This window comes from Cyprinodon tularosa, unplaced genomic scaffold (assembly GCF_016077235.1).
Source record: "Cyprinodon tularosa strain WSP-4 unplaced genomic scaffold, ASM1607723v1 ctg267, whole genome shotgun sequence".
Taxonomy (NCBI): Eukaryota; Metazoa; Chordata; class Actinopteri; order Cyprinodontiformes; family Cyprinodontidae; genus Cyprinodon; species Cyprinodon tularosa.
Genome location: NW_024038971.1, coordinates 277,806 through 288,772, shown reverse-complemented (window position 1 = coordinate 288,772; position 10,967 = coordinate 277,806). Strand labels below are relative to the sequence as shown.

The window sequence follows — 10,967 nt, the reverse complement described above, 5'->3', positions numbered from 1 at the left end:
AAATATCACAACATACATCTTCCTTAGACAAAAAAATGACACGTTTGTCAAGTTTCCAATTCCACAAATACAATCCATTCTAACATAGAAAGTCAGCAACAGATTTAAAGATAGAAACAGCCTGCCTTAAAAGCAACACCTTTCAGATATGCACAATACCATTGTTACAGCTTGGTTTCATGTTAGAGATGCAAAATTTAAATTATTATTGATATCAAGGAACAGAATTTGCACATTAGATCAAGCATGAAATAAGAATAAATTATAATTTCTCATACATTTAAATTGGGAGCGCTGGAGCATGTATGGAAATTAGGAATATCACAAAAGTTATATCACATTTTGGGTCAAAAACAAACAAAATGTATATTAAAATGTATATATATTATATCAATTAAAGCCTGTAGATAGTAGCTGTAAGTCTACATAGTTTTTTATTTTTATTTTATGTTGTTTATACTTGAAAGAGATGACATTATATGTGTCATATTTTACCCTGTGATTCAACACGAGATATTCTAGATATTTAGGTATTCATCATGACAAAATAAGTGAAATATGGTTTCCGTAATTATTTGGCAAATCAGCTTGCCATACCTCGACCTACTGATGGATGGATCGCTGACGTGGTGACCAAATCGTTGCATCCAGCGGTTCATAAAGGAGGGGAAAGGCTCTGCGTCGCACACATCAGATAAAAATGAAGGGACCATGTAGGTTTGACACCGTCTGACATGAGGAGGCTTTCTGGTTTTCGCCATTTACGTCGCAGCAGTGACCTGTCTGCTACCAGCGCATCTCATCTGGTCCACATCTGGAGCCGCGTGTCAGCTCAGGAGAGATGCCGTCTCACCTAAATGATCCTATTTCTCCTCCCGGTTTCCTGTTCCACTGATTGAATTCATCTGATGACTTGTGCCACACAGGGGTTGAAAAGGACAAAAACAAATAAACAAAAAAGGAACATCGAAAGCAGGATGCAAAATCTCCGTTTGGTTTTGATGCAGCCTTTCAGCGTGTAAATAATTACATGTGACTATCAGATGAAGGATTGCCCTAAAACATCTGATGGATTAACAATGGGAGCACCTTTACAGAGTTGGCATAATGGGTAAGGTAACAGAGATCAGCTTCAATCTATTTTTGTGTATGGGACATTTTATTCTGACAAAATATAACATTCATTAGGCTGTAACTCCTTTTCTTACTTTTATTATTAAATCCCATATACATGATATATGGGAGCCTCAGCTCTGCTGCAACAAGGTAAATAGGTATAAACAGTAATACATTTGGCTGGAAAATGTACTAATGGCCTCTCTGGCCTGAAGTAGGCAGCTGCCATGCCTCTGATCACATTGAAATTTACAGATTCAGAGAAAATGCATGCAGATGCTTATCAAACACCTTCAGGAGGGTTTCAGTTATTGTATAAAAAAATAAGTATTTATCACCAGAGCTTGGTTATATTTCAATATATATATTTTTACTGCACATTTGTAGATGTTAACTTACATGCATGCCTTACACATTTACAATGAATTGTATTAAAAATCTAATTTTATTTGATATTTAAAATGGATCTTTACTGAGAGCATCATAGAGGCTTGCATTATTAGGCATTTTTCTAAATTATATAATAGATGCTGTGGATGTCAGAACCATAGTTTATGTGTCACTGAGCTGTAGCACAGGGGTCACTGTTTTCTGTTTGTATGTGTTTAGTGATTATTTCGCTATATTTCATTGATCTTTATTAACCCTTTATAGGTCACTCAGTTAAATCTTTTGCAAATCAAAATTTCAAGCCATTGGTGTTATTGGAATCCAGGACTAGACCTTATTACCTTTTTTAACATAAAAAATATGGATATTTTGATGGCACGAAATGCCTACTTGCCTGAATATATTAAGAAAAATAAGAAAAATGTTTCTATAAGACATTCATGAAAAACAGAATGAAAAAAAAACACTTTTTTTTTGGTACATTACCTTAGAGGCATTAATGCTGATACTGGCTCTTACATTTTTTAGTTTATAAACCTAAATATAATTGTTAACGAAACTTTAATTTTTAACTTTTCAATTAGCTTTTTACCTTTTTTGTGGACTTAACTTTTTCCAACTTTATTCACAGTAGGTAAGGCTCATCTAATTGGTCAAATGCCAAAATAAGATGTACAGCCATGTAGCAGCATCTTTGCTTAATGGCTGGATATAGTTCCTGTGCTTCTAGACCTCACTGAGGGACAGGGGTGTTGGCGGTGGGGTGGGGGGTGTTGGGGGGACTCCACTTGTAAGGGGTATGCAATTGATCAAAAACGCTAACTTGTCCTATAAAGGGTTAAATGTTGCACATGCCAACCAATGGCTTAAGTGTATTTCAGGGGGGTTGTATGTGATAGTATTGATTATATTGTTGTGAAAAAGAAAACTTTATAGGATTCTCAACATTTAAAGGGAGACAAAATGCATTCCTTTGTATTCCTCCCAGTACTTACTGTAGAAATGAATAATTTCAGAGGCAACCAAATTATTAATCATTCTCAGTCTAAATACAAAGTGTACATAGTTTTTTTAAATGAAATATTTTAGAACCAAATACATCATGAAGTTAATAAAATAGAAGGCCTGAAATAAAAGGTTAGGTGAAAAGATAGAACCCAACGCTTTGTATATCATTATACAATATTCAGAGAAGCTGTTGAGGGGCTTATAGAAACACTGGGATACTGTAATGTTAAAGGAGGCAGTAAAATGTCTAGTTTAAAATTTGGTTTAAGGCAGGAAATTGTTTTTATCATTCTGGAAAGATTAGATCAGAAAACCAGTGGAGATAATATACCACTGCAGGAAAAAATACAAATACATGCCACTCTTTAGATGTCTAAACACTGCATAGTTTTCCCTCCACTTTACAGTGCTGCACACATTTAGTCACAATAAATTACTTTGGAGTTTGAGATTCTAGCTTGGCGCAATTTTTGAAACTGCTCAAGGTGTATGAATACTTGGCTTACCGGTAGCTCTGAAGCAGTGCACTTATCAATGATCAGATCTCACTGATGTTTGCAATAAACTCCCAGAAGGACACTGTAGTGGTTAGAATACAGTGTTAGAGATTACGTGTTATGTGTTATAGCCGGTGCTGAAGTTTATCTTCTTTTATTCTGTGTTTCTCAAAGATAGACAATAAACAAAAGAAGCTCAAGAATTAACAACATGGTCATCACTGATAGGAACAACAGCACCCCTGTGTGTAACAATGAACCTCAGAAGGATAGGAGAAAGTCTCGTCCTCATGGCCTTCCCTCTCCGGCGCTCTGCTGCGCCTGTGGGCTATGCATCATGCTGGCAGGACTCAACATCACCCTGGTGGGAGCATTTGCCTTCAGCACACTGGTGCCTTCCTCTAATCCCCCGATCATCATTGGACCCGTTCTGCTGCTGGTGGCCTTCTCCTTCTTTGGGGCCTGCTGTGTTTGCAGTCGCCTCCCTCCTCCGAGCAGCTCCAGAGGCTCTAAGGTGGGTGGCAGGGGGTCTGGGTTGATGGGACATGGTGGGCTGACTGGCAGAGCAGCGTTTGAAATAGAAACCAGTGAGCACACTCTACAGGACACCACAGCTGTGCAGCTGAGCCCCACATCTTCTCCTGGATCATCCAGAGCCTCCAGCCCTGAAGGAGAGGCCCCTGATGGGGCCCTGCAAGGACCTTGGAAGCTGTTCACCATGGAGACCAATGGCCCTTCTTGTGCTTCTGCCACAGCAACATACTCTGCCACTGCAGCAGCAGGTGGGGAGGTGAGGCTCAACCTACCGCGAGAGGAAGTGGACACCTAGCAAACGAAAAACTCTACCAAAGCCAGATCTCCAGTTGTGTAAATACGCTTCTGAGTTTGGTTGCTGGAGCCGAATCTGTCCTGGGGGACATAACTCCTACATAGTGCCATATAAAGTTGTGAAGAGTGTGGTTTTAATTTCTCCTACTGTGCAGCAGGTTGTTAGCATGCAATGTTGAACACACATCAGCGTATTTGTAAATCTAAGCTTTGGAATTCCAATTCCTACCTCTCCTGTGGTGTTCCTTTACAAACGTTGTTAAAAAAATCCAGGGCATTATGAACAGTTTTAATGCAGAAATGGAAAGGAAGAGATTTCCTTTTTTCTCTACACCTGTGGTAACTGCTGACCTGAACCGTCAGCGTCGGTTTCAGAGGGCTTGAGAGAAACTTTGACCACATATTTATTCTGAAAAGATTAGACTTGAAAGGTCAGCAGCTGATCTTGAAGTGGGGAACATTTGGCATTTGCTGAATTGCTGAGCTTCTTTTAGGGACATATGATTTTATAGGTCACCGAGGTCCCAAAGCAATATTCTCTGAACAGAGAATAATTTCTAGGCACAAAACGAGTATATTTGCAGTATATTAACTCAGTGTTAAAACTCTGCACATCATCCGATCTTTGGAAGCATCATTCTTGTAGCTTTTGTCATCAAAACAGTGAACACTGTGAATATTGTGCTTTTCCTTATGGTCTCAAAACCTTGTGATAATGTTAAACTTATTGTGGGGCTCTATTTAGAGCTGTGTGAATGCATGAAGTCTGCATAACCTCTGTGTTCTATTTAAGACATTGCAAAGCCAAGTTTGTTCATGTTGAAAAGCTGAGATAACATCCCTACCACTGTGATGTCTTCTTATCAGCCATAAGTCTGAGTGATCAGCGGAGACATTAAACCCATGATCTCCTTCGAAAGGAAAGTTGCCTTAGATTCAAATTTCAGGATCAATTTAATGAGGGCTATATAAAAAGTGCAAACTGCAGTTTTCTTAGAAAGCCTTTATGTTGGTCTAGATTTAAAAGCTGTGTTTGCTGCATGCAAATGGCCTAAATGTCTCCTCTCCCACATCTATATGGAGTAGCAACAGTGAAATCTCTAAGCCAACAAAATGACTGCAACATTGTCCCTCAAAAGGACATTTTTTGTTTCCCGATAAAGCTTAGCTTCGAACTAAATTAAAGCACTGAGCTTAAGTTTTTTTGTGCATGCTTTGAAAACAAAAGAACTGAAAATGCAGGTATTATTTCTGTGATCAGTTGGTGTTTTGTCTGTGGTTTTATTTTTGTGTAGCACATGAAACCGATGGAGAAAAAAAACAAACTGTAAAGGTCGGAACTATTTTTGTGAGGTTTATAATTTAAAATAACCCATATGTGAATCCTATAAAAGAGGTAAATAAAAAAAAGCTTTCAGTAAACTTTTCAAGTATATAATTGTGTGTTCTGTCACTGAAAGAGAGTTGGGACTGTAATAATATTTTTTTATGTAAAATTAGTTGAAATTTTGTGACTGAATTCTTGTTACACAGAAAAACACAAAAACAATAAATCAACTTTTACTTTTTGCACATGGGAGGTTTCCCAAAATTTACACCAGATTCAGGCAACGACTAGAATGATCCACACATTAAAGCTAGGTTAAACAACTAACAGGCTCACTGAATTTGTTAAAAAACCTTTTAATGCAGAGTTCAAGATATCCCCTATGTGTAGGAAAATGGTCATATTCATATCTCAGATTTTCCCCTATTCTTTAAAACTATCTGTTTTAAAACCTCTGGGGACCCATCCACTTGCCATTGATCTTTATTTCTTATCTACTTAAATTACCTTAAGAGCAGTGGGGGCTGATGCTACCCGAAATGGGAGGTTCAGTGGTTTTATTTAAATCCAAGCGTCACCTATTGCATTAAAAATGTTGAAAAACATAAAACACATTACCACAACAGGTGAAAAAAGCTTTTGTGATGTGCTCTGAAATAATAAACTCAAGAAACAATGGCAAGAGTTCAGCACAAGATGACTGTTCTGACTGAATGATCACTTTTCTCCCTCGACTCATTAGGAAAACCTTCTTACTGTCTGGCTACTGTATGTTTGCTAATCAGCACTGAGCAGCCAATTCAAGACCCGCCCCTGCTCCTTAGACCATCTAAGAGGTTTAACCACTCTGGAAGTGATGTATTTTGCATGTTATCCAATCAGGGCTCTACTTTCTCACTGCTTACCTCAATAGACGAAGGCTTTAACCTCAACAGGGATTTATTATAGAGTGGCAGCGTCCTGCTGCTCCAGAGTGGAGGGGAGATCGCATCCGGGAGCTGAAAAAAGCACCTGATTAATGTGCAACATACTTATTAAATCAGGTGCATCTTAGCGTATATTTAAAGCAGTGTAATGACTACATTTATGAAGTTTGGCAAAACATATTTTACCATTAATTTTAAGAAATCTACTGGGGAGGTTTAACCTTCATAGTATGCAATGAGAAATCGCCGCTGCTTAAAGGTTTTTCTGATTGTGTGTTCACAATCACACACAAATCACAGAACCTTCTCGCGTATCTTCTCACCCCCATATTTCACTGCATATTCTTTGTGATAAGATTTCAAAAGACAATGTTTTATCTCATCTGACACGTGTGTGTTTTAACAGGGTCTCGATGGCATGTCCAAAGGTTCTGCAACAAACTTCCACTGAGCGATAACTTTTGTTTGAACAGAGGAGTATTTTCAAATGAGCAGCCATTAAGTCCATAGTGCTTTATTCATTTGTTCTTTTATGGTTATGTTTGCATAAAGCTTATTCAAAGCAGCTTACAAATGAGAATATAGCAATGCAGCTATTATTAAAGTGTAGAAATAGGGGTGAATGCAGACAGAGATAGTAGAGAAGAGAGGCTGAGGAAGAACAGGGCAGATAAATATTCTTTCAAACTTTTAAACCCAGCCTTTCAGAGAGACTACCCTCAATAAGCTTGTTTCATTGTGGAACGACTAATGAAAGGAGTCTAGTTTCTCTTTCTTGTGCCGCATAGATCGCACACCAATGAGCTTTTGACGAACTGAATGACTGAGTTGTCACATAAACTTTTAAGAGTAGATGGGAGCCCTCGTGACGTAAATGTAAGGGTGACAATTGATATTTCTTTGAAATAACATTACTAAGCCGTGGTCTTGCACAATTGTTTATTGATTTGAATCATTGATTTGCACTAATAGAAAAGATTTTATTTATTTTTTATAAAGACAAGTTGAAGCTGTTTTTTTTTTTTGCGGGGTGGGGGGGGGCTTTCTATATGTTCAATATTTATTTTCTGTGTTGTTCTGCTTTGTATGCGTGTCTTACTTAATTTATTATGAACATCTGTAATGCATTTCATGCCAATTAGAAATATATTTATAATGATAAACAATGACCGGTTCGGTACCCGTTTTCCTTGCATTAACTTCAGCAGTCCTAAAGTGAAATCATAGTTTAAAGGGGATATTTTCTATGTGTGAACAATTAAAACAACTGTTAAAAATGGCAGAGCAAAGAGGATATCAGCAGTAATTGCAGTAAGATATTCTCAAAGGTCAAGATAAAGCTTGGTTTATATACAGCACCTTGGGAAGCCTCTTTGAATTGTGTTTAAAGTTATGAAAGCAGGAAGATGATGCTTATTTAGACAATTTCTTATATTCTCATATTTCTTAGTTAATCTGCTGGTGAATCAGTTCCCCATCTTGATGATTTAGCTCTGACACTTGTGGTGCTTTAAGAAAAAGACAGGCTGGCTGAAAATTTGGTGCGAAGGACAAGAAATCTTGCTTCTTCTATAAACACATTAGATCAAGATGGCCTTGAGCAAAGAGTGCAACATGAGCTCCATCTGGCTCTAATGGAGCCATGAGGACAAAACGTTCCCACTAGAGGGCGCCAATGTCATATGTTTGAGTTGCAGTTAAGGTTGCATAACATGGCTGCATTTTTCAAACCTGCAGAGATATACCAGTAAATCAGGGCAAGTCCTTGCTTTGAACTAATGAGGCTGGCTCTGTGCTAGGGAAAATAATATGAATGAACGAAAATATTGAGCAAAGCTTTTCTTACTACTGTCCTGTGATGCTCCAACATAGATAAAACAAAATTTGATTCCATAGCTTCAGCTGAAATGAAGCAGCTGTCTCTATGGTTCTAATGAATCTTTTCTGTGCAAATGAAATGGTGAAAGCACACAATTTTCTGGTGCTCCAGTTTAAAAGGCTTCTTACTTACTAAGCCTTTCACAGGCTCCAAAAACATTGTGTTCTTTTTTCCTTTAAACATAATTACAGTAAGCTTAAAAGTGTCTTTCAAATGTCTTCATGGTCATAACATGTTTTAACATTTGTTTCGGCTGAAACCACATTGTATGATTATAAAGTAAATCTGTGTGCTATTGAAACCATAACTATGCTTGTTAGTCTACCACAGCATCTACACTGTGTTTGTGCAAATTCTCAGTCATCCAGGTCATGGCAACCACAACACAGGCTTAGATCAGAGGCAACCTGACTTTTGCTTGGTTTTTCTGAAAATGTTTGGACACTGATCCAGGAGCCTTTATCAGTCCTGTAGTTGTTGTGCTGATGTTGATAAAAATCAGAGCTCAGATGAAAGTTGTCTTTCGATCTAAGCCTGTTTTGTCATTACATCTTCAGAGTGAAATTATGTACGGAAATGGAGCATCATCATACTGTGGGGACGCAAAAAAAAAAGGACAATTGTGGCAGATGACCTGGTTAGAGGACATGAAACTGAAAGCATCCCAATCCTATAGCCAGAGCCTCTGGGTTAATGAATTCATAGTTTTGTGTTAAAATGGCCCAATCAGATCCAGACCCGATTCAGACTTGAAATTTTTTGAGCTGTAGAAATAGTTGACCTAAGGCATGCTCATCCAAACAGACTGCACCAAAGTTTGCAAAGAATGAGCTAACATTCTTGTATTTTGATGTATTGAGCAGAGACATACCCAACAAGACTTGCAGCTGTAACTACAGTATGGCTGAACTCCAATGCATTGCATATGTTGTTAGATTCTCATCTGTAAAACATATCAAACTATGTATCCTTTGCACTCCAATCCCCAGTTATGTAAAATATTGTACTCTCTATCACAAACTATCCTTCAATAAAATGAATGTCAATGTAAGGCTGAACCATAAAAAATGTGCGAAAGTTCAAGGGGAGTGGACATTTATATGAGGCACTGCAGATCCAATGTCTTGCTGAAGCACTGTGAAAACCTACCCGAGGGAAATGTTTGATTTTAAATAGGATGTGGTAAACCTGAAAAAAAAAGAAGAGTATTTCTGAAGATTTTCTTGGAAGGTTTTCTCATCCAAAAAAAGTTGACAGAAGTGTTAGAAAGCAGATGGTGGGTTGAGGCTTGTCTGATTCTGCAGAAGCCAAAAAGAGAACACAGCCAAGAAACAGAGTATTAATGTTCACCTCATCTTTTGGGATTTTCTGTGACTAACAGCGTCGGAAAAGATGGTTATCGTTTTGGAAACAGTTTTATTCACACAGTTCCTGCACAAAACTGCTTTTATGTTGCCCTTCAAGTGAAACTGCCCATGGGACCCTTGTCAAACACGCTGTCCCAAATCTTTTGCCTCTTGTTCTCGAAAGGATGAACAGTTCTGTAAACCCCATGATGATGGGTAAAGTTTTTCTCCCCTTTGCAAGTTTCTGATCTGCAGCATAAGCAGATTCATGTTTATGGTTTTGGTAGGCAAAGATCAGGGAGATGTGCCAGGGTTAACTGATGTACTTTAGCTTACTTATCACAAAAAAGACAAATGGATGTCAAACTTCAGACACTGAGGACACCCTGCCCTCAGACGGCTTTAAAACCCATTTTACAAGCATGACAGTGCAAAAACAGCTGTGATTTCCTCAAGTTGTGATTTCTTTAAGTGCCCTTCATACTCTGGCTGTGACGTGGCTTTGAACGACAATTCGTTTTTTTTTTTTATAGTTTCAACATGCCAGAATATAGACTAGATTGCTAGTTTAAACTTGCACATTTTAGTGAGCTCAGATGGTACAGCTGCATGATGGCAAAATACTGTTAATGACCAAGATATTTAGGAGATTAAATTCACATCTTCTGTACCTGGACTGTTTCTTGTTTTTTTTTTTTTTCTTTCTTTCTTTTGAGAAGCAGTGTTCCTGGTGACGCCAAAATGCAGCAGGAACTGATCAGAAAGTTAAAACAAAATATGATGTCTTCATCTCAAACTTTTCCATATTCTGTCCGGCTGCAAACGCGAAAAAGTTTTTTCTGGATCTATTTCTTATTTTAATTATTTATAATTTTTTCGAAATAAAGATCTATAAAGGTTGGCATGCATTTGTATTCAACCCATTTTTGGAGTATCTCTAAAAATGACACAGGACAACCAAATGCATTTTTAAAAGACTGAAGAGATCTTTTGGAGAACCTTAGTGAACACATGGCCTGATATAGACCAACAGATGCATCAGGGATAAAGCTGTAGAGCAGTTTAAAACACAAAATAATGGCCCTGTGAGCACTGTTTAAATGATTATCTGAAAAGGAAACTACAGTCCATTGCAGACCTAGCAGGACATGGCCATCCACCAAAGCATACAGGGCAGGAAAGGTGAGTGTTAAAGGTATAGTGGAGGATGTTCTTTTTCTGGGTGGATCATCAAAATAAGTGGTCCTCCTAATTGTCCATCAATCTTGTGATATGTTTACATAAGGCCGTCCTACATATTTGTCCCCATTTTCGTCCCAATTTTCACTTACAGGTGGTGAGTCTGACATAGTGGAAAAATTGCAAATCTTTTGGAAAGCAAGCTTGTATGAGTGATGCACACAGCAACTTTATATCAGAGTGTGCACAAGGAGAAATGGGCTTGGCATGTTCCCTCTTTGGAGTGGGTTCAGGGTTGTGAATGTGCATTTTTTTTTCAAAGTTGCGAAAAATCCTCCACCACACCATTAATCAGTCAAAGTGTAAAAAGGCCAAAGGCAACTTTGGAGGAGCTGCAAAGATGGACAGCTCAATGGGAAGAATCTCTTGAAAAGAGAACTGGTAATGGTAAGGAGTGGAGGAATTTTTACT

General features: G+C 38.0%; 1 protein-coding gene across 2 annotated transcripts; it reads left to right on the top strand.

Annotated features, from left to right (window-relative positions):
• Nucleotides 1-598: 598 nt before the first annotated feature.
• On the top strand, nt 599-5,265 carry LOC119786127 (transmembrane protein 275). 2 transcript variants are annotated; one of them, XM_038289235.1, is made up of 2 exons: nt 599-1,111; nt 3,190-5,265. In XM_038289235.1, the coding sequence occupies exon 2, from the start codon at nt 3,223-3,225 to the stop codon at nt 3,838-3,840; it is 618 nt and encodes a 205-aa protein (XP_038145163.1). In that variant the 5' UTR covers nt 599-1,111; nt 3,190-3,222; the 3' UTR covers nt 3,841-5,265. The 2 variants fall into 2 exon arrangements, with proteins under 2 accessions (XP_038145163.1, XP_038145162.1); XM_038289234.1 differs by having other exon boundaries at nt 3,186-5,265.
• The last annotated feature ends 5,702 nt before the right edge of the window (nt 5,266-10,967 follow it).